General features: G+C 36.1%; 1 protein-coding gene across 4 annotated transcripts in view; it reads left to right on the plus strand.

The window, feature by feature from the left end:
- The window catches only part of ASB3 (ankyrin repeat and SOCS box containing 3), a 116249-nt gene that overhangs the window by 73295 nt on the left and 14985 nt on the right, over positions 1–27969 (plus strand). For 3 of the 4 annotated variants that reach the window (XM_058684116.1, XM_058684115.1, XM_058684114.1), the window contains 6 exons: positions 1175–1287; positions 1876–2011; positions 4811–4988; positions 7206–7403; positions 18899–19156; positions 24420–24553. In XM_058684116.1, coding sequence (XP_058540099.1) covers positions 1175–1287; positions 1876–2011; positions 4811–4988; positions 7206–7403; positions 18899–19156; positions 24420–24553 — 1017 coding nt within the window. The remainder of the gene's footprint in view (positions 1–1174; positions 1288–1875; positions 2012–4810; positions 4989–7205; positions 7404–18898; positions 19157–24419; positions 24554–27969) is intronic. The other variant, XM_058684117.1, reaches the window with a different exon arrangement.

The following is a 27969-nucleotide window of genomic DNA, read 5'->3' on the forward strand; positions in this document are numbered from 1 at the left end:
AATTCATACTTGTTTTTCAAACCTCCTTTCTCATTGCCAAGCACATGAAGTCAAACCTTCCTATCACATCTGTCCTCTTTCTGATACTGATATTTCCCCAAACTGATAATTCCAAGAAGTCCTCACATGTACATCAATCACAGTATGTCATATTTCCTAATGGTGTATGTGTGTGGGTACTTATTTTATTAAGTTCTCTATACCTCTCTTCTGGCGTTCTGTTTCCCCCCCCTTAACTACTCCAGAATCAATGACATCGTCAATGCACAATTTTGTTTTGTGGTAGATCACATTCTGGAAAGTTTAGTCCCACTCGTTTGTTCTGTCAACTGAATAACATCATACCTGTGTTCTTCCTCACAAGATCAGATTTGTAAATTATTGTATGAACCTGATATTTGGCGGCACTTACCTTGGGGTAATGTTAAATTAGATATGTAAAAGAAAATAGAATAATTTGGTGGAATTAGTAAAAGGGTGCACGTTTTTTAAGGAACCTATGGGCATGTGAGCTATTCTTCAAGCGATCTACTGTAGCAGCAGCTTGGGGGCCATTAAGTAATATGCATTTCTCCAAAAATACTCTTTAGGTTGTCTGGGGTTTCTTTTTCAAACAAGCAAAGTTTTACTATATTTTCATTGATTGCTTCAAACACATCATTTAACGATTGTTTATGACGGAAAAAATATGTAAGATGCAGAACTTGCAGTATTGCTTTTTCAGTTGGGCAGTGACTATTGTCATTTGTGGTCAAATGGTAATAACAGCCAACCTTTCAATCCCTTTGGGACTGTTTCTTCAGACTGCTGTTTCTTCTGACCTGTTCATCCTTCTCTCTCTCCCAATTGCATTTTAACTAAATAGAAACATTGTCTTTATTAGCAGAGAGAATAAATGTTTGCCTCTTACTTCCATTTCCTCTGTATTCTTTTAAATGCTACTGAAAATAATTTTGTTCACAGAAAGGATGTGTATGTTAATAGGTTTAAGCTAAGACAACTGTGACAAATGTTTTGGGATTGCATAGGGAGTATGTGTTTTGATTTCTTGATAGGAATGATCACAGCACTGTGAGTTCCAGGGTGAATAAGTGATGAGAACATCACCAAAGTGTCCAGTCCTACAAACCTGCCTTTCTACTGACAATAATTGTTTTGACTGTTGCATTCGCAGCTGTTGAAAATGGACATATAGATGTGTTAAGGCTGTTGCTTCGATATGGAGCAAATGTTAATGGATCCCATTCTATGTGTGGATGGAACGCTTTGCATCAGGCTACTTTTCAGGTAACCTGTGAATTTATTATTTCATTTCCATGTAAATTATGTGTTTTACCCTTTTAAAATGACAGTTCTATACAGTTTTTGCTTCCTACTTGCCTGTGATTTATGATGGTTAGTACAGTACAGAAAAGGCAGTCTAAATGCTAATGATCATTCTGAATAAGCCAACTGCTCTGGTAGTTCCAGCAGCTTTGGGATTCAGGGATTATCTAAGTTTTTCATATGTTGATGGCATAGTTAAGAGACCATCAGAATATTTAGGGTATAAATTGATAAGGAGCAATGACTTACTTTATTTATAGCAGTGTGTTTAGAAACTGTGCTAACTCCTTACTGCTTGGGCTAGCAAACTAATTTTGCAGGCTTTAAAAGGATTATAATTCTTAGAGATCAATGTTTCACCTGTTTAATGGGCTGGCTAAACATATAGAATAATCTCTGTCTAGTACATCCTTCCCATTGAACAATACACTTAAAAAAAAAAGTTTTCCTTTACTGAAGATGAAAACACTCCAAAACACAGGGATAAGAAAACAGATACCTTCTATTTTCTTTGTTTTCTCCTGTTTAAAATATGAATCTGTGCTTTAGGAAAATGGTGAGATCATAAAATTGCTTCTTAAGAAAGGAGCAGACAAGGAATGCCAGGATGACTTTGGAATCACACCTTTATTTGTGGCTGCTCAGTATGGCAAGCTAGAAAGCTTGAGCATACTTATTTCATCGGGTAAGCTGAATCCTTTAGCCTTTGCACTGTTAAGATCTTCAGTTTTAACTGTGTCTTCCTGGGAAGTACAGTTCTGGACCAGATATAAATCAGGTTGTGAAAATTTATGGTTTTATGTTAGTGGTAAATAAGAGTACATACAAGTTGATTTATAAGCCTGGTTACTAAGTGTCTATTACTAACATAATGTGATGCACAGCTACTAATTTATTTGAGGAGGAATACAACGATCTATCACAAAAGCAGGTTTATTGGCAAGTTGAATGATGGGGCTGTTCTTTCTTATGGGGACCTGAGCAGTTCCAACTGTCTAGGGTACAAGACTATATAAGCTTAATTAATTTATTAGATAGCTATTTTGTATATTAAGCCTTTGAGTTGTATGTTTTGATAAATTGTGGGATTATTTAAATGGTTTATTTGAAAGCATGTTTACGCTTTGAATATATTAATAGCAACCTAACCCTGCTAAAGGTTTCTCTGTGACAGTCATTACACATTCAGCATTACCAGAGGAGATGGTGTTGAGGTGGCATTCTTACGCTATATGACATTTCTGTGACCGGAAACCTTTGTTATGTAAGGGCTTTCAAATTCCTCCAAACGCTGTGCACACACTCATAGTACTAACCTGATGAACCATGGATAGTTTCAAGCAGAAGGGAAATACACCAGATTTGCTGCTAGGCAAAACATTTTTTAAAAATTCTTAAGCTTTTTATATTTGTCTATAATACCTAGGCTTTTAATAAATTGCCTCCAAATATACAAAACAAAGTTTATTTCGACAACAAAGCACATATTTTCTTATTTCTGCTTTCTTCTTACAAACCTTCAAATGTGCAAGTTGAAGTATGGAGCAAAGAAAACATTAAGTGCCAAATTAAGATACCTGTTACAAATATTGAATCTGTAAATCTTAGAGTTGAGAGGAATCACCAAAATTATTTATTTAAACATGTACTTTTTTAGATTAAGAATCCCAGGCCCTGAGAGTTTAAGTGCCTTGCCAAAGATCTAGAAAATATTTCCTGGCAGAATGAGGCTTAGAAGCAGGCCTTCTCATGTGACTTCCTCTCTTCCTCTTCTTCTGTGTTGTATTTTCCTGAGGCTGTCCTAATTCATTTTATGGCCTCCAGTTCCATAACTTCCAATTATTAGCATGTAACTAATATTTAAAATAAAATAGGTTAAACAGTACCTTAATGATTGTCTCCTCATGCCGAGTTTGTCTCCCAGAATGCTAAGCACCTGTTCTGTTTTGTTCCTTCCCCCCCCTCCCCCGAATAGTTATGAACAGCAAATTGAAAAGGTGTGTAGGTATATTTATCATGTAGCTATATATGTTTCTAACTCCTTAAAATGATTTTCCTTTCAGTGAATTATCTGTCATTTTTCCAGCTTTCTACCTGTAATCTTATAGGGACTGGTTCCTTATTCTTTTTGATTCTTTGAAATTGTCAATCAAAATGAAACTGCTTAAAAAGGAAAGTTAAGTAGACTTCTTTCTTGACTTAGTCTTTTCTTAATATATTTAGTGTTCCCTTCTTTCTGAGGTTGACAGTACGTGAAGCATCCACCTTGTTTAAGTCGAGAAGATTCTACTTATCTGGATGTGTTGAGTGTCCAGTTAGAATTTCTGAAATTCCATCAACCCTTTAACTTAGTATTTGTGTTTTGCAGAGTTTTTACCTGTCTCAGGGCTGTGGTTTATTCAAGGTGCATTTATAGAACATCCATTCAAAGAAAAAAAAATTTTTTTCCCTTGTGATGAAGGTATTTCCACTGAGACATTAGAGAAATTTAAAAATTCTCATTGTCATGCAATAACACTATACTTAGCATATTTAACATGTTATTTGTCAATGAGAAAAATTGAGGGAAATTAGCTATTTTTAAAACCTTCACCAAAAGTAAGGTCACTTTTTTACATCTTAATATATTGGCATTTAAGTAATTGATTAGTTTTGTTCTTTATTTTGTAATGTTTATTTTTGAGAGACAGAGAGAGAAGGAGCGCGTGCTGTCATGTGGGTGGGGGAGGGACAGTGGGAGGGAGGGAGAGAATCCCAAGCAGGTTTGAAGCAGGGGTCAAACCTACGAACCATGAGATCCTAACTTGAGCCAAAATCAGAAGTCCAGACGCTTAACTGACCTAGCCACCCAGGCGCCTCAGTTTTTGTTCTCTGAAAGTCTGCTCAGAAACCACTTAAGTAGACATTTTCTCTTTCATTATAAGGCTCTAAATGCAGTGGTCATGAAGGAAAAGGATATAATGAAAAGTATAGTTAACATTAGTTTTAAGGTATGGCCACAATGTATGTCATATCTGTGGGGATTTTTTTTTTTTCATAAATCTTAGCGTGAATTGATTAATGGCATCTATAAAGTCTTATAACGTACGTTTTTCTTATCTTTTTCTGTAATAGTCAGATGTTATCCATTTTTGATGATTTGTATTTTCCACTTTTCAGTGATTACTTACTGGACCCACAGAGTGCTTGCTGGAGGACAGATTGGAATGAAATGAATCCTTCATTGCATAAGATTTTTGTTTTAGCTTAAAAATGAATTCTAAAATGTTAATCACTTGTTTTCTTGTTAACATAAAAGCAAAAACAATTTAAAATGATTACCAACAAGTTTGGAAAATCAGTATGTTTATACAACAGCGTCCACTGGGGTTGGAACTATTGTACTATAAAACCCTTTTAAGACAGCTGTTTTGAAATTTATGTTAATTATCATTTAAAAAAAATAAATTAAGATTGCCTGTTACATGTTGTTATCCTCTATTAGGTGCAAATGTCAATTGTCAAGCATTGGATGAAGCTACTCCCTTGTTCATTGCTGCTCAGGAGGGCCACACAGAATGTGTAGAGCTTTTGCTGTCCAGTGGGGCAGATCCTGATCTTTACTGTAATGAGGATGATTGGCAGTTACCTATTCATGCAGCTGCACAAATGGGCCATACAGAGTAAGTAGTAAAACAGAAAATAAAAATAGTCTCGTAATTAAAAGGCGGCAAGGAATAAATCTTCTGAGCCTGTTCTTTTATCTTAGGCAAAATCCTTGGTATTTTCTCTACCAGCCTGCTGTATGATTAGAGCCACCCCCATATCTGTCCTCCGTGCCATCCCCAGCTCCTCTTAGCCTTACACTTTCCTAGTGTGAACAGAATGGCTGGAGATGGAGCCCTGGGGCATCCTCAGGGTATTAAGACTTTCCTCTAATTTCTCAAGCTGTGGCCATAATCTGCTGCTCTGCTCCGGTTTTATTCCAGGTGTCTTTAGTTAACAATCTGATGGCCTTATTCGATGTTTCCTGTTTGACCCCAGGAAACTTTTGAGTGTGTGACCCTTCTTGGGTCGAGTCTTTCCTTTGTGTGGGCTAAGGAGTTCTCCCCATCTTGAACCCTGTGACTGGACCTTCTCTTTAATCTCTAATCCAACTTGGTACTTTGCCTGCCCTACTTCTGTTACTCTTCTTCCTTAGTCAGAAGTTCTTATGAAATTTTTCTGGAGAAAGAGACTTAAAGAAAGTTGGAACTCCCTAAAATTAGGGGTTCCAGGAATCTTAGAAGCGAATAACCTGGTTATACCTCTGAGAATATGGCAGCCCGTCTTAACATAAATTGGCAATGAATAGTTTTAAAAAGTGTATGTTTAAACTCTTTAGAGTCATAATTTAAAATAGTTTTGTAGTTGTTCATATTATTTTTTTATTTAAAAAATTTTTTTTAACATTTATTTATTTTTGACAGAGAGAGAAGAGAGAGAGAGAGAGAGAGAGAGAGAGAGAGAGAGAGAGAGAGAGGAGAGAATGAGAATGAGTGGGGGAGGGGCAGAGAGAGAGGGAGACCCAGAATTCGAAGCAGGCTCCAGTCTCTGAGCTGTCAGCACAGAACCTGACGCGGGGCCTGAGCTCATGGACTGCGAGATCATGACCTGAGCTGAAGTCGGACGCCCAACCACTGAGCCATCCAGGCGCCCCATGTAGTTGTTTGTATTATTTAATTTAAAAAGTAATAGTGAAATTGTCATTACTTTCATATGTTTACATAGTAGGAAAACATTCTGTCATTTGGTTATTATGCCACTAGGTGGCATGGTATTTTACTATTGTACCTTGTATAATTTTTCCAATCCATTTTTAAAACACATTTATTGAGGGACATTAAAGTGATTCTTTATTTCAACAGAATACCTAGGTTTTAAGATTTGGTGTTTTTCTTAACTCTTTCTTGTTTATTTAAACAGAAGTCTTAGATACAATTCTACCATGAGCTTTAAATTGATACCAAAACCCTCTTGGGATTTGTCCTTATTTGTTCTCAATATTGGGAATTTTTTTGTTATAATGATTTCCTCCATAGACCGCTTCAATGTAACCCCTTCTGTGAATGTAAGTACTAAAGAAAAGTAGCTTTGGAGTAACCCTGCATTTCTTTTCCCAGAAAGAGGGGGGATTTCATGGCTGACCTTATCCCTACAGATTTATTTTTAATTTTAGAAAAGTAAACTGTTAATTTTTTTCCAGCTGTGAGTCTTGGAGGTAAGTTTACAAATAATCTAAGAACTTAGGTTTTAATGATTTTCTTTAGAACTTCCTCTACTTAGCAACCAGTTTCTTTATAAATCTGCCTCAGTGTTTAAAGAGCTCATATTCTTTTCAGAAAATAGAATATTTTAGCAGAAATTCTTATTCCTTCCTCATGAAAATACTATTCATTGCATGCCACTCATCCTCTTTAAAAATTCTTATTAATTAGGAAAATAAATTTTAGTTTGTACTTTAAGGAGGAAAATTATTTATTTTCTTGATATAAGTTTGTATCTGGTATAATGAAGTTTTAAATGATCAGATCCTAAAATACCTAATAGAAAATTTGAATTTGGGAGAGTACGGTGATGATGGTGGCAAGGGAAATAATTAGTGAAAAAATAAGGATAACCTGTTACATATTTACTTATAGTAACATTACTTAATTCTGTTTCAGATATGTGTAAGGACCTTTGTATAAAGCAACAATAAGGGTAACATTTTATTATCCTGTAATAATCTAATGTAGGTAGAAGACAGAAAAAGACTTTAAATCAATCAAAGGGTGACTATTAAAATAAGTGCCATAGAAATGTTGACTGCACTCATGTACGTATAAAACATGAAATGCCCTGAACTTGTGTGCTTACAGAATCTTGGAATTGTTAATACCACTTACCAACCGGGTTTGTGACACTGGGCCAGACAAAGTGAGCCCTGTTTACTCTGCAGTGTTCGGAGGGCATGAAGAGTGCCTAGAAATGTTACTCCAGCATGGCTACAGCCCAGATGCCCAGATGTGCCTCATCTTTGGGTTCAGCTCTCCCATGTGTATGGCTTTCCAAAAGGAGTATGTATATTTGCTATATTTTTATCCTTTTTTGCTACATGGAGATATATTTCCAAGTGATTTTCTTTTATGATGAAACTTGAAGCTAAATTGTTAACTTAGAAAGATATGAATAACCCTCTGTGATGTACGTCGTTCCATCAAAGTACAATAAAATGAGGTGATAATGTCAGATTTTTTTCTCTTCCCTTTTTGGACCTGGATCATATTTTTATTGTAGCAACTTTACAGAATACTTTCAGTGTATTAAAGTAAATGCAGGATTTCTCTGATATACTTAGTTATCAAAATAATTCAAGAATTAAAACATTCATTTATATGATGGATAAGGTTTCAGGATTTAATGTGTAACATGATGACTATAGTTGATAAAACTGCATTGTATAGTTGAAGTTTACTAAGAGTAGAACTTAAATTCTCTTCCCCCCCCCCCAAAAAAAAAAAAAAAGGTAAACATGTAATGTGATGGATGTGTTAATTTGGTGGTAGGGGGAGGATTCCTTTCACAATGTGTATATATATGGAATTACTGTGTTGCATACTTAAATATCTTACGATCTTATTTATCAGTTTTACTTTAGTAAAGCTGGGGAAGAAAAAAGAATTTAAGATGACTTTATCAAATAAGACATTGTATTTCAGGTTATTTACCACTTGAAATTTATAAAACTTGTTAAGAGCCTAAAAATGAAATATTAGTTTTGTAAATATTATTGTATTTTTAATGAATTTAGTATGTGGCACTTCTCTATATAAGTCAGGGAAATTAAATTAAAAGATCTTAAAATATTTGTTTTGCTAATCTTCCATGATCTTCTGAGGTAGAATAAATGAAGAATTACTGCTGCTTTATTAGGTTCTGAGCAGTACTTGTTGATAAGACTCCTAAGGTTTTAAAATAGTAAGAATAAGGCTATGTGTAAGAAAAAAAAACATACTGAATAATATCTAGGGTTGATCTAGTAATGGAATAAGTTGTGCAGATAGACACTCTTGTTTTTAATGACACAGAAGAGGTTGCTTGCATACCTCAAATTCCATTGGCTCTCTTGAATTCATGATTATGGACTCCTCTCCACAATTTAATTGAAACATCTATCAAAAATTTATTTATGAAGCTTTTCAGTCAGCCATTTTTTAACATTTACTATGTAAAATAGAAGTTCATTTTATTTATTCTGAATGTAAGCTTCCAGGTATATACTGTGGTCTGAATATTAGGGGTTTTGGTAAATCTGAGTATCTGGACCTGCCCTATGCATAACTTTCATGATTTCATAGTAGTTCGTTGTGTACCTCTCCAAGTTTTGTCTTTAAAACATGTCTAGTTTTTCTTCAGGAGGGCTGCATTGATGACTTTAGTTATTTCACTTATTTTTCTCTATATGTATCTAACTCTATTTTTTTATTAGGTCAGAATTGAACTTAAAAATTTTTTTTAATGTTTTCATTTATTTTTGAGAGAGCATGAGAAAGAGAGCGTGCACACGAGTTGGGGAGAGGCACAGAGAGGGGGGTGGATGGAAGATCCAAGCAGGCTGTGCACTGACAGCAGTAAGCCCGATGTGGGGGAAATGACCTTTTAAAAAGATTACATCAGAACATAATGGTTTTGGATAGTTTTTATGTGTGCTTGTCCAATATAATGATAGTCTTTTCTGGCCTTCATTTTACCTTTTGGAGGAATAGCAGCTAAACTCATGCCTCATCAGCTTCTAAGTATAGTTTGAATTAAACCATATGACATAGTGCTAATGTTAACCCTCAAACACCTTAAAATTAATGTTTTTCTGGCCTGAGGAATCAGGAAGGTTGAACCCCATGGGAAAGAGAGGGTGAGGGGAATTCTGGAGAAGAGAGAGCTGAAGGAAGGGTATCCTCTGATTCTCTGCATATGTCCTGAGTTCACCCCGCTCTTTGAATGACAGATAGACATTGTTGTAAACAAGATTTAAACTGTCACCCAAAGTCTCAGAGTAACCTCTGGGTGGCACATTTTGTGGGACCAGACCCAAAATAGCATAACAAAGTCTTTGAGAACTGAACTTCTACAGAACTGTGGTCTGTAAAAGGCAAAGCCAAATTGCAGTCTGAAACTAAGCAGGTCATATGCCTGCCAAAATAAACAAGCAAAAGTAAGGATTATAATACAACAATAGCATCACAATGTCTAGGATACAGTTTAAAATCTCTTGACATGTAAGTATACTATGACCAATTCTCAAGGGAAAGGAATGAACAGGCATCAAACTGGGATAATTTAGCTGTTGGAAATATAAAGGAATTGAAAGCAGCTATCATAGTGTAGTATTTAAGGTAAATACACTTGAAATAAATGGAAAGGTAGAAATTCTCAACTGAGAAATAAAACTATGAGAGAAGAACCAACTGGACATTTTACACTGGAAAATACAATATCTGAAATGAAAATTTCACTGCATGGGTTCCATAGCAGAATGGAAGAGGCAGAGGAAGGGGAAGGAGTCAGTTAATTTGAAGATAAACCAATAGAAATTATCCAAATGGAAGAAGAGAGAAAAAAGATTAGGTGAAGTAGAAAAGGACAGAGCCTCAGAGTCCTGGGGGATGACATCAACAGAGTGACATTAATGTCAGTGGAGTCCAGAAGGAGAGGGGAAAGAGATTGCTGTAGAAAAATTATGTGAACTAATAATGGCCAAAAGTATCCCAATATTGGATCAAGGTATGCATTTTTAGATTTAGAAAGTTTAGTAAACTGATACAGGAGAAAGCCAAAAGAAAAAAAAAAAAAGAGCATGCTCAAAAAACAATCGAACTGCTGAAAACTAAAAGTGAAGAAGCATCAGAATGATGTATAGTGGTACTTGATCACAGACATGAACTAACATCCTTTGTTTTTGCTACTTTTGGAAATTTTGCTCTGTGAAGTGGCCCTATAGGCCACAATTGAAATCTGGTTTTGTGGCTTTAAAAAAGGGCTCATCAGCTTTTTTTTTTCCCCCCGTATGGGAACTTGTAATTGAACCAAATGTATTCTTAATTAGTAAGGTAGGTTTTTTCAGTGAGAAAAGTCATTGGAAGGTATTACTTGTTAGTCTATAGGGAAAAAGCTATAACATCAAAATACCTGTTTTATAAGGGTGCATTCTCCTAGTCTTTCTAATTGACTTTTCATTTGTCTGCCTGCAACCCATGGCAATAGACTTAATTGCCGTAAAGATGTTGAGACATCTTTGCCACTATTACCTACTTTGTGGAGAATTTAATTGAAGGGGAAGCCTTTCCGAAGGGACTAAATCTGAAAGATGGTAGCCTCATAATCACCTATGCTTGCATTTAATGTGTGTATATAAAGGAGTTGACCTGAGTATAGTACATTGCACAATTTTTGGCACATAGTAAAAAAAAATACCATGGTTAATTTCTTCTCCTTGCCATCCTCCATTTAGCTAGAAGATGATATCAATTAAATTTTAATATCTATACTACATTTATATTAGCTAATTAACATCTGTTAGTTTGCATGTCAGTCACTGTACATGTAATGTGAGTATCACTTGATTATTTTGGAACTCCATATAGAACTTTGCTGATCATGCAAGAAAACTGTCATTCTCACAGTAGGTTTTGTTTTAGTATATCAAGAGGACAGCATAGCTATCTAGGAAAAAAAATCAAAATTGAAAAATGTGTTAAGTTGTGGTTATTTCTTTCAATAAGTATGCATCTTAAAATTTGGATTCTTGGGGGCATCTGGCTGGCTCAGTTGTAAGAGCATGCTACTCTTGATCTTGGAGTTGTGAGTTTGAGCCCCATGTTGGGTGTAACGATTACTTAAAAATAAAATCTTCAAAAAAATTGGATTCTCTGTAGTCACACAACTAAAATTAATTAAATTAATTAGAATTACCATTTAAAAAGCAAGGATAGTTGAATATAGTTTTTATTTAAAATAACTATTATGTGCTTTTGTTCTATATTGAAGCTATGAACTTCCTTTATCCTATTTATCAACTATTAATAAGAACTTGAGTTTTGGTCGCAAAAATGGTAGCAGAGAGCTTGAAAGACTATATTTAGTGAAATTAATTATTATTAGATATTCAAGTTTTCAGAGATTGGTTAAAAGGTAAGTTTGTGGCATAAGTTTTGAAATTTTATTTTTATAGTAGCCATATGTTTTTATAATAATGTTAGTTTGGTATAAAATCAAAAGATTTACTCAACACTGACTTTAGTAATAATGAGTCAGAAACTTGTTTTCACATGTGTGTGTTTGACATATGGAAATTTAGTATTTGTGGCCCTTCTTGCACTATTGGCCTGTTGTGCTTTTAGTAAGCTTTTGTCTCCTTTTGCAAATAGTACAATGAACATGGAAAGGTGGTGAAAATAATAAATACAAATAATGGCTCTGGGTTTTATGTTTTCCCTTCTTTATGGTTTTATTTAGCCAAGTTAACTTTTCAGCTCAGGATTCCGAGACATTTTTGTTCTGTCTCCCCTTGAGACGGTGAGCTTCCGCAGTGATCTTTAGCTCTCCTCACCACTATGAGGCATGATGGAAAGGTGTCTCCTGCACCACTGTACAAAAGCAGTCCTTGTCCTTTTGGGCTAAAAAGTTAACAACTGCAGTGACATGAAAGCCAGTCTTTCAAGAGCATAGCTAAGTAGTTCAATACAAATGAGAAAATACAAGAAAAAGACTCTTTTAACTGGAATGGGTAAAGGAGGAGGGAAGCTGAGAAATTTCAGGACAGTTTGAACACGTGTTAATGCCTTTTGTATATGACTGTAAAACATGACCATGGCTTAACTGACCTGATTTTGTCTTTCTTTTTTTAAAAAAATTTTTTTTTTTTTTTAACGTTTATTCATTTTTGAGACAGAGAGACAGAGCATGAACAGGGGAGGGGCAGAGAGAGAGGGAGACACAGAATCTGAAACAGGCTCCAGGCTCTGAGCTGTCAGCACAGAGCCCGACACGGGGCTTGAACTCACGGACCATGAGATCATGACCTGAGCCGAAGTCGGACGCTTAACCGACCAAGCCACCCAGGCGCCCCTGATTTTGTCTTTCTAATTGATGCTGATTATTGTTATCCCATTAATTTTATAGAAATTGTGTCCATTCTCATCATCATATCACACATGGGTACATCAGGCAGGACCTAATGTCTTCATTTTGTTTTCAGCTGATGGCTGAAACTTACTATATGACCTTTTGACAATTCAGCTAATAAGTTGGTTAGATGTTTTGTTGGCTAATTGGATATAAAATGCTGAACATGTTTGCCTGTTTCTATTTCCTTAAAATAAGTCTTGTTAACATGTTGAATTTCCTTTCATGGTACTCCTGTCATCAGGGCACTACTTCTGTACACATTTTTCAATTTCAAAGAGCAGAATGATGGAAAAGGTACAACCCTAAAAATAAGGCCTAGACGTTTTGTTTTGTTTTGTTTTTTTAGTTTTTAAACGTCTTCTCTTAGTATCTGTTGATTTTTATTGTCTATACAATGTGCAGTCTCTTAAGGTGGCATAGTTATTTCTTGATATTTGTGTTAAATAGGATGGACTATTTCTTTTTAATCTCTATGCTCTTCCAGAGTTTTTCCAATTCTTCATCAGGGCTTGAGAGAGAATTTAAGTGTTAAGGGAATTATGTGCATATGTCTATGTAATTTATATTTTAACCTAAGTTTATGTAAACCTTAGGGCCAATTGTTGCTCAATGATATGTGGTAATCAAAGTCATAGCATGGAAGGTGCCTGTGTTTCTGGAGCTTATACACCTACTTAAGAGGTTTTCTACAAGCTCAGGGTATGCTGATAAAGTTTTATGATCATCTACTTCACTTTGTGTTTCTTATTTACCATATAAATGGTAGTTTTGTTAGAAAACGGTCTGTAATGTAGTACTAAGCAGTCACATAAGCTTTTAGGAGGGCTCTTGTCCTGACACAAGGCTGAGAAGTTTAGACCTGGGTTTTCCAAAGTGTGTTTTGTAGAGTACTATTTCTATAGATCATTAGATATTGCATAGGACACAGGGGGTTTCCAGACACACAAGTTTGGGAAACAAAGGGGTAAGCAATGTTAAGTAAGTTTTTTTCCCTGAAAGTCTTCTAATATTTTTTCTTATGGTGATGTCTGTGAAGTCCTAAAGAAAGGAGGGAATCTATACAAGTTTGAAACAGGACAACCTTTTTTTTTTTTAAATTTTTTTTTTTTCAACGTTTTTTATTTATTTCTGGGACAGAGAGAGACAGAGCATGAACGGGGGAGGGGCAGAGAGAGAGGGAGACACAGAATGGGAAACAGGCTCCAGGCTCCGAGCCATCGGCCCAGAGCCTGACGCGGGGCTCGAACTCACAGACCGCGAGATCGTGACCTGGCTGAAGTCAGACGCTCAACTGACTGCGCCACCCAGGCGCCCCGAAACAGGACAACCTTATGTTTACTATAAATATACCTTTGTTCCTGTGTTTATAGACTTTTTGGACATTTTAAACTCTCTTTATTATGCTTTTTTCAGATTAATGATTGGACCTGTTTAAAAAAATTTAACTGAGTAAATTTGAAGATCTTTTTAAAAAAAGTTTTTTTGCTTTTTTGTTTGTTTTTTTTTTTTTTTTTAGAGACAGAGAGCTGGGGAGGGGCAGAGAGAGAGGGAGACAGTAAATCTCAAGCAGGTTCTGTGCTGCCAGCTCAGAGGCCAACGCAGGGCCAAAATCAAGAGTCGGAAACTTAACCAACAGAGCCACCCAGGCGCCCCATATTTGAAGATCTTAATTGGCTTTATTAAACAATTCACGAATCGGGTAGCATCCCATCTAGCAAGGAGAAATCTCCCCTGAACTAGACAAAAGAAAGGTTTTTAAAGGCAGCTGGAGGGCATAAAAAGAGGAGACAGGAATTTATTAGCAAGTAATACAATGTTTAGGCAAGGTTGCCCTCTTAAGGAGATGGAAGGGGCCCATCAGTAAATTTCCTAATATTGACCAGGAAATTGCGTGTTGACTGGTTAAGTCATATTCCTTAGGGAGTTTAAACTGCACTTATGTTAGGTCTTAAGCCTTGGTTTACTGACTCAGGGCCTTAACCCGGGTGATGCCATGTGGGGCCTGTGATTTTCTCACTTAACAGACCTATTTCTTTAATTTTAAAGATATTTCTTCTGAAATGTATCTGGAGGTTGAAGAAGACATTTTTGGTGTTTACTTTGAAAATGTAGGGACGTCTGGGTGGCTCAGTCGGTTAAGCGTCCAACTTCGGCTCAGGTCATGATCTCGCGGTCCGTGGGTTCGAGCCCCGCGTCGGGCTCTGTGCTGACAGCTCAGAGCCTGGAGCCTGTTTTAGATTCTGTGTCTCCCTCTTTCTCTGACCCTCCCCTGTTCATGCTCTCTCTCTCTCTGTCTCAAAAATAAACATTTAAAAAAAAAAAAAGAAAATGTAACTAGCATACTTTTATGTATTTATTTTCTAGCATACTTTAAAAAAATAAGTTCATCTTATAGTTCTTTCTTTCCTGGCTCCACTGTGGGAGCCATTGGAAACATTGGGGTTCAGAGCCAATGGCCAAGAAAGAATTCTTGAGACATCTTCTTCTGCCCGCTGGTACTATCCCCATACTACAATAAAAGCCACCTTTAATTGCACCAAAATGCCGCAAGAATTCTTTCTTGGCTGTCAGCTCTGAACTCCAATATTTCCGCATCATAGAGTATATAGAGTTTCTCAAATATTTTCAATATGGAGCCTTTGTCATATGGATCATTTCCAGGATTTAGTGGTCCATGGAATATACTTTGGGAAACAGGTCTGGGCTTAAAATATTCCCCAATTTCATTTAACTATTTCATTAAGTGTTCAGTTTTCGTAATAGTTGGAGGAGACATATTTCATGTATTTGCCATGCCATATTCACCGGTTAGATTTTGGTGTGGAATTATGCCAATTCTGCTAGTTACTAGCATTATGTCTAAGCTTCAGTTTTGTATCTAGACTACAGATAATAATAGAACTTAACTTCTTAGGGTTGTTGTGAGGATTATGGCAAATCTTCCACATAGCACATTTAGCACACTGGCTGGTACTGAATAAATACTCACTAAAATTTGTTATTATAAGGAATTGTGTGTGCAAATGTTCCTGCCACATTTTAGAGATGGATGGTTTCTCTTTTGGCCTTGTTTCTCAAATTTTCTTAGCAGGAGCCACATGTCTAGGTGCTATATTGAAATTTTAATAGGAAAGCCACTGATTGTTTTGTAGGTTTTTTTCTAAACAGAAAATGGCTAGAGAAGCCATCTGTAGCACTTAATCTAATAGCTTGCATTTAGGGCTTTCATTTACCTTTGTATTCTGTAGCAAAAGTATGTTTCTTTAAGAGCTAAATCATTAAGAGCTAAAGTATCTGTGGTTAGGCTATTGATGGTTTCAAAGCTTTTGAGGGAAGAGTTCAACCAGTCCCTGAATTGCACATGTAAACACTCATGCCTCGAAAATTGCCAGGCTTCTGGAGAATTATACATCCCATTTGTAGTGAGGCAGTTTCTCACACTTTACCTGCATATATTGGAACTTGTTCAACAGTCCATGTGTATAGTGGAATCAGCAAGTCATAACTGCAGGCAAAATAACGAGAGCCTAGTCAAACGAGGTCGAGGTGGTTGAAATAAATTGCTGATAACTGTTTAAAACCGTCAGTCAGAAGTATATCCTTTAGCATTTCTTGTAGTGCAAGACTGTTGGCGACAAATCTGTCAGGTTTCCTGTATCTGAAAAGAACTAGAGCAAAAAATACATACATACAGGACTGTTTTCAAGAACAATGATGTGAACGATGGACTTCTCATCAGGAACAAATAACAATATGGTAGACAGGCAAAAAAGTTTTTAATTTTTATAAAGAAATTTTGGAATTATTAATTTGTCTTTTCTAATTGCTGTGTAAATAACTAAAAGTAAAGCAAATGCCATTTAAGGTTTTAACTAAAGAAAAGCACAAATTGGAGATTAAACAGCATAGATTTATGAAAATATGCAGGGGTTAGGTGACATTTTACTTATGTATTTGTTTTTTTTTTTAACTGCTTTTAAAACCTCATTTCAAGTTCTAGACATTAAGTCCTTAGAAGGAGTTAGTTTCATATAACAGTGGTTTAAACATTTTATACTTGTTTTATCAGTAATTTTTATGCCTCTTATTTACTCAGGTTCTATGATACTGTGATTAATGAAATATTATTTAATTATAGTTTAAAATAGGATTAATGCCAATTTCAAAGGGAGAATAATTTTATTACATATTTTCTTTCACAGTTGTATACATAATGAACATACATGTTTACTAAGTTTTGTTACAATTATAGCATAAACAATTTAAAAATTTTTTAATGTTTTTTATTTATTTTTGAGAGAGAAAGAGAGCAGGGGAGGGATAGAGAGACAGGGAGAGACAGAACCTGAAGCAGGCTCCAGACTCTGAGCTATCAGCCCAGAACCCAATGCAGGGCGAACCCATGAACCACAAGATCATGACCTGAGCTGAAGTTGAACGCTTAACTGACTGAGCCATCCAGGTGCCCCAACATAAATAGTTTTTAAAATGTGGTCTCAAAACCACCGTGATTGCAGTTTTTGATGACCATATCATATTTTGTACTTATTTGCTCCTCGTTAAACATTTAGGTAATTTTCTTTTAAAAGTCCATTATAGAAAAAATAAGTCTGTTGTAGATAATAATGTCGTTAACATATTTTGTCAATAGGATGTAATTTCTTTTTATTTTGTCTTGGATAAATTCCTAAGATATGTATTTATTCTATTCTATTCTATTCTATTCTATTCTATTCTATTCTATTCGGTTTTTTGTTTCTTTATCATTTAACTTGGCTCCACACCCAGCGTGTGGCTTGAACTCATGACCCTGAGATTTCAAGAGTTTCATGCTCTACCTACTGAGCCAGCCAGGCACACTATGCTGTTTTACTTTACATAAAATTTTGTTTTACAGATACATGTACGGTGCTAGTGTTGTGTGCCAGAAAGTTTATGCAATTTGTTCAGAATCCCATAGCTACTAAGTAGCTGAACAGGCTGGCTCCAGAGTTTGTGCCCCTATAACTTGCTGTGATATCTCTTTTGATACATCTTGCCAATTAGCTCTCTTGGAAAAAGATTACACTTATTTTCATTCAGTTTTACCACAATTTATCAGTCTTGGATGATACATTTAAAAAAAACCCAATTTAATAGGTATAAAATTATATATATATATATATATATTTTTTTTTTTTTTTTTTTTAACGTTTATTTATTTTTGAGACAGAGAGAGACAGAGCGTGAGCAGGGGAGGGTCAGAGAGAGGGAGACACAGAATCTGAAACAGGCTCCAGGCTCTGAGCTGTCAGCACAGAGCCCGAAGCGGGACTCAACTCACGGACCGCGAGATCATGACCTGAGCCGAAGTCAGCCGCTTAACCGACTGAGCCACCCAGGCGCCCCAGATATATATATTTTTAAAAATTTGCTTATTTTTGAAAGAGAGAGAACCTGAGCAGGTAAGGTACAGAAAGAGAAGGGGACAGAGGATCTGAAGTAGGCTCTGCCTCACAGGGTCTCTCCTGTCCCCAGTGCAGGGCTCAAACTCCTGAACTGTGAGATCATGACCTGAGCTGAAGTTGGATGTTCAACCGACTGAGCCACTCCAGTGCTCCTAAAATGATACACTTTTATTCTGTAGAAGTACTTGATAGAGAAGATTAATTTAAAAATATAAAATTAAGTTAAATTTTTGTTCGTAAAAAAGCTTTCCTTGTTTTTACCATTATTAATTTAAAAGTAAAAGGGAAATTGACTAAGGCTATTGCTAAAGGAAATGGTATATTGGAAATTCCTAGAATGAGTTTTCTGTCTTTAGGGACTAATGACATTGTTTATGAACTTGGCTTAGCAAATATTTTGTTGTAGATACTTAATTGTACAAAAATATCACAATTTGAGAAGAGTTTTCTGTTTGTCAATGGTAACTTTTAAATTATCTACTTAAGATGAATTTTTAAAATTCTAAGGACACTGCCTGTTCATAGTTGAAAATTAAAAACCATGCAGGAGAGTGTAAATTAAAAAGTAGAATACTCCCTTTCCTCTAGTTCTCTAGTCCCAGTTCACTAGATATGTGAAGGGACTACAGATGAGAGCCCCCCAAAATGTATCACTTTGGCATTAAGATTATTTTGAGTTAAAAGTAATAAAAACCCAACAGAGGCAGGAGAAGCTCTCTGCCTCCCCCAGTGACTGCCTAACTTTACATGGGAAACAAGAGCCTACAACAACAGGAAGACAGCTATGAGACTATTAACTATTTGCAAGAATGTTTTTCATATGAAAGTCTAACTTGTCTTCTTTTTTCTTCTTTCTTTTTCTTTCTTTTTTTCTTTCTTTCTTTCTTTCTTTCTTTCTTTCTTTCTTTCTTTCTTTCTTTCTTTCTTTCTTTCTGCTGGAGCTGCGAGTTTTTTGGAATTGTGAATATACTTTTGAAATATGGAGCCCAGCTTAATGAACTTCATCTGGCATACTGCCTGAAGTATGAGAAATTTTTAGTATTTCGCTACTTTTTGAAGAAAGGTTGTCCATTGGCACCATGGAACCATATTTCTGAATTTATAAGTCATGCAATTAAAGCACAGACAACATATAAGGAATGGCTGCCATCTCTCCTGCTTGCTGGCTTTGACCCACTGAATCTACTCTGCAGTTCATGGTAAGAAGTCCTACCATAGTGAAGCTTTGGAAAAAAGCTTTTCCTTTTGGAATGAATATACTACCTTCAGTTTCTCCCAATTTCTTACGATTCCCGTTTGGGAGGAGAGAGAGAGAGAGAGAGAGAGAGAGAGAGAATGTGTGTGTGTGTTTTGGTGTGATGGCTAGGTTGGGGTGAAAGAGTTGGGGGGCTACTAATAGATTGAATGTAAGAGTCCTGGAAAAGGTAAGAGGTGGAAGGGATTAGAAATGGATGAATGCCAATGAATTCTTTGGACGGGGGCTATTTCTTCTACTTAGCCCATCTCTCATGCTCTTATGCCTGTGACAAAATGGTTGTAGCTGCTTTGGAGATTTCTGTTATCCTTTCATCTACCAGAGGGAATACTCTTGTCCTGTAGCATCTTGTGTATTTGAACTTTGTCTCCTTTAATGTAAATACTGATTTCTGCAGTAGCTGATAATATATGAAAGTTGACTCAGGGTTTTTCTTGGATGAGAAGAGAAAACTGTTTCTTCCAGCCTTTAGCTTTTACAAAAGTTGTTTGTACCTAGGTGGAGCTGAGAAGGTGATTGTAGCAATGAAATAACTCTGTTGGCCTGTAATTCAAGTCAAATGAGAAAATAGAGTAAGTCTCCAGGAAAATAGAGGACATGGGTATTGTATAAAATTCCAATGAAACATCTCAATGTCCTCATTTTTGTGCCTTGAAAGTCATCATTCACTAAAATAATGTTTAGACAAATACTAAATTTTGCATTTCAGCAGAAAGTTGCTTTGATATCTTATTAAATCGGGGTTTTTCTTTGGAAAACAGGTCTTCTTTGTGGTTCATGCAGGGAACAGTAGTGTTCCCTACTTGTACATTGTTCGCATTTCTGGAGACTCCTGTCTTTCACTCGGTGGCTTCTCTGTCTGCATGTGGTGAACAGGTCTCTATCTGGCAGATCTCACCGACTCACCTTTTTATGACATCTGTCAATATATAGAATTCAGGAATTTTTACTAAGTAGAGGTTTTATGCTTCGGCCTGTCATCCCTTTTGATACCAAATGTTTTACATAATGCAGTTTGTAAGGAAAAAGTGCTTTCTGGGAGGTTGTTTGAGGAACATAGAAGTAAAGGCAAAGTTCAGGTACACATTCCGATTCCCAGTTTACTTTTTGTTTATAGCTTACAACAAGTTGAGTGCCTGGTTGTATTTACTCCTTTTCCCAGCAGCTGATTAATATCCAGTTGTCTGTCAGATACTCATTGTTGGAATTCTCTCTATACCTTTTCAATACAATTTCACAAAAATCCATTGTAGTTTTTAAATAATTGAATGAAATATAAAGATTATTGACAATTCATTGAGAAATCACTGATTTTTTAAAATTCTTATTTATTTATTTTTTATTTTAGAGAGAGAGTGTGCAAGCGGGGGAGAGAGGCAGAGGCAGAGAAAGAGAGAATCTTAAGTAGGCTCCATGCTGAGCATGGAGCCTGATGCAGGGCTTGATCCCCCGACCCTGAGATCATGACCTGAGTGGAAATCAAGAGTAGGATAGTCAATCGACCGAGGCACCCAGGTGCCCTGAGAAATCACTGGTTTTTAAAAGTTATTCATATATGCATATTTGTGTTAAATCTCCTTTATATGTGCGTGCGTGCGTGTGTGTGTGTATGTGCACATGCGCAGACACACAAACCACTAAGATAGAAAGACTTGCTAAGGAATGCTGTATCTAGCTATTAACAAAGTTATTTAAGTGTTCTTAACTATTAGCTTACTGAATTTTGTGGTTGTGTCAGGCTCCTGACAGCTAGCCGCAGTTGCCTCTCACTATTCTAAGATTCACTCCCCAACTGCTGCTATAAATTCAGTCCAGCACGTGGGGCAGCTGTGGACAGCCCTGACAGTGTGTCCTTAGGGCACCTCCCCTCTTCTCAGCAGTATTCTTTGTGTTCTTCCTCTGAAGGTACTGACTCTGTAGTACTTGTCTGTTACTTTTAGCCTTCATACTCCCTTGTGGTTTCTAGTTTCTTTCTTTAACCAACACTTAGAATATGGCCTGACACAAGTAAGCACTATTTTAAGTTCTTTACTGTATTAATTCATTTAATATAAAATACAGTGGATACTATTATCCTTATTTTGCAGAGAAGCAAATTGAGGCCCAGAGTGTTTAGCATGCTTGCTCAAGCTGACACAGCTAGTAATTTACTAGTACTAGAGTTTATCCTGTAATGTGGCTGTCCTGTAGTGTGGCTCAAGTTTGTCTTTCTAACCATTGTGCTATCCTGCCTTTGCCCTGTGTGTCCATATGGATACTGTAGTTACATCACTGAATTTCAAGTTCCTTAATCCCTTGCATAACCTAGGGGATGTATATGTGCCAGCTTTTCTTGCTCCTTCTTACTCATAAATTAGCAAGTACCTATAGGGGGAAAAATTAAATGTTGCCTCTTTTCCTTTCCTCCTCAGCCAACTTCCTAGAGGGCTGGGAGAGGGAATTACTTAAGTTAATTCTCCCAGAAGGATTTGTAAAATACACTCTTCTATCCCCAGTCTGGATACAGGACCCTCCCCCTCCCCATGTGAATAGGCCATGTAAGAATTTTTCTGTTGTATTTGTTGATATCTCTCTGTGTGCTATATATATTGAATGTGTTGGGCTAGAAAAGAGTTGAGAAACAGTACACTACAAATTATTTTGAAGTAAATTGTAAAACTTTCAACTGTCTGGAAGGAGAATGCCAGTTGTATATATTTTACTCCAAAGGAGTAACTTCAGTCACTTTATATTCATTAGAAAAATACAATGGAAAATTTCACTTTAGCAATGAAAATGCTTAACATGGTCAAATTTTTGTTCACTGATCTTTTATTGAGTGGATAAAGCTACTGTTTATGCTGAATATGATAAATGTTTTGCTTTCTTTGATCAAATTTACATTCAAAGAGCTGTTTCAAGAAAAATTCTCCCATAAAAATTCCAGTATGTTGTTAAAGTGGATTTTGGTTGTATCTTATTTATATCACATGTAAGTCTGTTGCTTAATCTTTGTCATGTAAATTATAAATGTCTTTCCTAGTATTGCTTGCCTTAAACAGTTTTAAAAATGTATCTCACTGAATAATTGCCTGTCACAATATAATCTACAGAGTTGAAATATTTTTTCAACTTTGAATGCAAGACTAGGTCCCCTCCCTACCCTTGCCCAAATATAATGGGTGAATAATAGGAAGTAAATGTCATCTGTGCATTTAGTTGATTAACTGTCACTCGTTTATGATTGTACAACTGCTTTGTACAATGTAATGGTCAATGTAGTACACTAACAATACATTTTTAGTGGCATTATCAGCTTTGGTAGAATCAACTCACCATTATATTAACTAAAGCTGTATAAACAGATTTATTTCTCGTGTGTGTGTTTAGATAACTGCATAAAAATGACTTTTTGTTTGGTCATAGTGAGACTTAAGCAGAAAAATGAAATCATTAAAAAGGAAATAAGGAGCCAGAATTAAGTAACCTTTGTTGTGGGGTACTAGCAAGTTAAGGAGATTGTTTGCCTTTGAGTATATTGTACCATTTAATGTATTCTCAGTATTTCTTGATAAGTTGTGATTTTACTGAGAGCTTCCTAAGACATAAAATGTTTTCCCAAAGCATTTTGTGCTACACTTCTTTCTTATGTATGCTTGCATATTGGAGAATTAAGAATTGGGGAAATGATTTTCATACTCTCTAGTCCTTCATTTCAAGGACACTTTGACTCTGAATTATAAAATATAAGTTGTCTTTGAGATGACAAGTTGAGAGTATTATCCAGTTTCTTTCCTTTCCTTCTATTTTTTCCCTTTTTTTTAGTTCTTGCTCAGTAACATCTTTAAAAAAGCAACCTTGAAAGTAATTTCTGAAGTAATTACCAGAAGCCCTAATCATTTTATTTTCCTTCCAACAATGCAATATTGCAGGGGAGTATTTAGTTGAGTAATGGGTAATCTTGTAACAAGATGGGTAATCTTGTTAGAATTTGGAGTTCTCTTTAAGATGTGACTAAATTTCGGGGTGCCTGGGTGGCTCAGTCGGTTAGGCAATTGACTTCGGCCCAGGTCATGATCTCATGGTTCGTGTGTTCGAGCGCCGCATCAGGCTCTGTGCTGATGGCTCAGAGCCTGGAGCCTGCTTTGGATTCTGTGTCTCCCTCTCTCTCTGTTCCTCCCCTGCCCATTCTCTGTCTCTCTGTGTCTCTCAAAATAAATAAATATTAAAAAAAATTTTTTTAAGATGTGACTAAATTTCATGTGTACAATGTTTTAAGGCCTACAAAAATGCAATATTGAAAATTTCAATCCAGTTTTAGTAATATCAAATATTTGTGCAACATTTTATACTTTTCAAAGTATGTTTACTGTATTGTTTCATTTTCTCAAATATTCTCCTGAAATAAGTCAAGTATTATTTGCATTTTTGAGACTGTGGTCTAGGGCTTGAAGAATTTAGGCAATATGTTTGTAAGTAGTAGAGGTGGTATTAGAAACCAGAACTTTTCTTAGAACAGTGCTCTGTCCAGTAGGATTCAGGTGCTTATAAAATCTGGGGAAGACTCTTTTGGCTGGGTTGGTCGAAAATTCAGTATTATTTTGAAATACTAGAGGGAGAACTTGTTTCTCTTGAATACTTTTCAGTCCTTAAGGACAAAAGTTGTTTTAGTACATCTTTTAGAACTGACTATACAGTGCGGAAGGTTCCTACGGGGTAACAATTGCCCATCCCTGGGAATTGGACAGAAACAAGCCATCTCTCCCATATACTCAGTTGAGTGATAGCTTTGGGTGTTTTGGGCTTTATCCTTTTAGGACTGTTAAGTTGTGTGTCTATTAGGATGACCACTTGAGGTGTTGATAGCAAGAGATTCCAGTGGGAAGAGATAATTGACAAATCCACTGATGATACTGGTGCCTCTCTTTTTCTTACCTCTGCTGCTGAGGAATGGGAAGGAGAATTCCTGTCCTCTACAGAAGTAGAGATTCTCTTGTCATCTAGTGGACAAGGACACACACAGTCCATTCATTTTCTTGTAGGAACCTGTAAATGATTATTCATATCCATTGAACTTACCTCCAGTTACTTGAATGTTTTCTGTGCCCCAGTTTTCGCTCTTCCTGCTATACTGAAAGGTTGCAAGAATAACTAATTGGTGTTTGTTTTCAGGATGAACCCTTGGCATATTTTGTGTCTGATGGTATGTTAACATCTTGCTAATACAGGATTGACTCAGTCAGTGATGACATCCTTATCTTCACTTTGGAGTTTACTAATTGGAGGACACTTCCTCCAGCTGTTGAAAAGATGATCTCCACTCGTGCCTCAAACTCGTCTCGGGCTCTGCAGCAGCATATTGGTAAGAAAGTTTGATTTTTAGACACATTTCACTACTTTCTCTTCTCTTCTCTAGCTATCTTATAATTATAAGTGATCAGAGTCGTTAAATTGGGCATTGTTTGCATTTTCTTTATGTGGGGAAAGGATGGGGCTGTGGTGGTGGTTTGGTGGTGGATCATAGTAATTTTCTTCAATGAATATCTTATCTGATTTGATAAGTTTAGCCTAAGGAGCATATAAAGCAAAGCAGGTGTTTATTGATATTTTTATTTAATGGTGTCCTTTTATTTCTAGTAAGGATTATGTAAACAAAAGTGAGTCCTAAAAATGTTGTTAGTGAATATTTAGTTTGTGGGCAGAAAAATGCTAACCGTTTATTTGTTATTACCACCCTTTTTTTATACCTCTTACTTAATGCATGCCAGTGTGTTGGCACAATATAACTATCAAGGTGAGCTGGGTGAAAATTCTGTGAATTGATTGATACTTTATTATTATTTTTTAATCCTTTTTAAAAAATATTTATTTTTCAGAGAGAGAGAGTTCAAGCAGGGGAAGGGCAGAGAGAAACAGGGACAAATGATCTGAAGTGGGCTGTGCCCTGACAGCAGAAAGCCCAATATAAGGCTTACACCCATGAACTGTGAGATCTTGACCTGAGCTAAAGTCCCAGGCTCAACCTATTAAGCCACCCAGGTACCCCTGATTGATAATTTAAATGACTGTTTTAAAACAAATTCTCAACTTACTTTCACTTATTAAAATTTTTTTAAAGCTAGTTAAAAAGCATGAGTAGAAGGGGTGCCTGGGTGGCTCAGTAGGTTGAGCATCCGAACTTCGGCTCAGGTCATGATCTCTCAGCTTGTGAGTATGAGCCCCACATTGGGCTCTGTGCTGATAGCTCGGAGCCTGGAGCCTGCTTCGGATTCTGTGTCTCCCTCGCTCTCTGCCCTTAGCCCACTCGCATTCTGTCTCTGTCTCTGTCTCTGTCAAAAATAAACAAACATTAAAAAAAAAAATTAAAGCATGAAGTAGAAGATCTTACGCAAGGAAGCCAGCTTAAACTAAACATAATATATTGTAATTCAGATTTGGTTTACTTTAACTATATTTTGTTAACCAGATTATATGTCTAAAGCTAGGAAAATTTTTTCTTCTCTGCTATTTTTGCATGAAATGTAGCTCTTCATAAAACATGTTGAATAGGTTTTTAACAAGTGAACTTAATGCGTATGTAGAAATGTGTCTTGTAATTTCTTGGAAAATTACATTTAAGTAGATTTTCTCAATCAAAAACAGACATTCAGGAAAATATGCTCTTGAACTGAGGTGTATTCAAACTCTTAGAGAGTTTTCTGTTGAAGAAAAAAGTAATCTGTTTGGAGTCTGAATGTTTTCATACAGAATTTCTTTAATGATAATGTTGGAAAACTCACTTGCATTTAATTCTTAATGTTGAGAATTGCATCTTTTACTAATTATGTATCTGAAGCAGTAGAGAACAAGTGTCTATTTAAAATAGATAGAATATGGGACAATGGATTTGGGAACAAAAGTCAAATGAGGGAGCATATGCCAAATGGGAAAATTATTGCAGTGTATCAATTAGTAAAGATATGTGAGAGTTTACTCTGAAGACTTTAACATATGGTAAGTTTGTCCAGATGAAGGTAAAAATTGTTCATGAGTGCATTACCCTCCAGTAGACTAAATCCATCAAGGGCTTCTTGTTTAATTAGGCACTAGGTAGAGCTTGGGTAGGGTAATAATCATCATCTCTTAAGAGCATTTTATTTTGGCTACAGATTTGCAAAAGTCTTTCTCAGAGGTATTAATGTAGCTCATGCTTTTCTGGTCTATTTCTCTAGCCGAGACCTCTTTTCTTGATTCCATTCCCATATATCCAACTGCCTTATGGACATCTCCCCTTGGTATCTCATATTTTGACATATCTAAAATTTGAGCTTGTCATTTTTCCTACTAGTCCTGCTGTTCCTTCTGTATCCTGGCTCGAGAAGTGAAATGGTTTGGGAGTGCTAGTTACCCAGAGAGTGAGTTATCCTTGGCAGCTCTTTATTACTTGTCTCATCCATAGCAGTGGTGCCCAACAAGGATGATTTTGCTCCTGATATTTGGCAATGTCTACCAACATTTTTTGGTTGTCATTACTGGTGAGGGGGCTATTGCCATCTAGCATGCAGAGGCTAGGGATGCTGCTAAACATCCTACAATCTGCACGACAGACCCCCACGACAAAGAATTATCTGGTTTCAGTGGTCAGTAGTGCTGAGTTTGAGAAACTCTGATCTACATTGTCTCTTGGGTTGTCTGGTTTTAAGAAGGCCTTTTATTCCTATTATGGAAAGCCTTTTTTAAACCCTGCTCTTATTGCAGGCTACTTAGGAAAAGCTTGTGTTCTTCCTCCTAGTTATATTGATCTCTCAAGGTATTCTGTATTGGTTCCTCTTCTGCAGATAATGGGAACCATAACAATATTGGATTTTAGTAGGGCTGAGGGGAAAAGATATGCCCACCTACTCAGTTGTCTGAATTTCTCTTCCGTTCTGTAGTTCAAGGCTCTCTCTCTTGATACACCCAGCTTTCCTCTTTTCCTTCAATTTTCAGGACACTCCATTCGGTATAGTGGTTAACTTTATTTGGATCTTGAGCTGCAGGACTTTCGGTGAGCAGAAGCATGGCTCATCACCAGTGAGAGTGAGCCCAGAAAAACAACTCTTTAACTACCTCTCTAAATGTATGAGTCTCGCTTTCTCTAATAATTTAACATGGTAGCAGAAACTATGTTCTCAATATATTTAATTTTTTTTTTTAAAAGATACTTCTTGTAGCCCAATACCTATTAGTAAGCCCCTAGATAATTTCAGCTCCCTAGCTCCTTTAGGTTTACCAGTATCTATCCCAAGGAAAAGATTTTCTCTATTTTTTTTTTCTAGGCCCTTTTCAAGTCTTTGGAATGCCATATCCTTGGTCAATATTTTCCTTTCCTTACCTTTTACCTTTTTCCTCCATAAAGAAATAGGAGCTTGCTTTGGTAGTTTACAAATAAAAAAGACGACTAGTCCCTTGTTCCTCATGTTTTAATCATGAAGTTAGATTTGTCTTCAAAAAGATTTTTTTTTTTTTTTTTGCATCAGAAAGGAAATGTGTACCAGGTACTGACTGTTTGCATCTTTAATGACAATTTTTTGTAATCATGTGCCTTCTATACATACCTCTTAGAAATATCATTTTAACCACATAGTAGTAGACTTCTTCATAAAAAAATCTGCCTACCTCTGGCCAGCTGTCCAAGATAAAGTCTAAGTAATTAAATTCTTAGGGATAAAAGCACTTGGCTTTAGTTCATCCCCACTTTAATGATCAAATATGTACAATTCTATCCATGGTATTATATGAATCTGGATTCTGTAAAGA

The sequence above is a fragment of the Neofelis nebulosa genome, chromosome 9 (genome assembly GCF_028018385.1).
Source record: "Neofelis nebulosa isolate mNeoNeb1 chromosome 9, mNeoNeb1.pri, whole genome shotgun sequence".
Taxonomy (NCBI): Eukaryota; Metazoa; Chordata; class Mammalia; order Carnivora; family Felidae; genus Neofelis; species Neofelis nebulosa.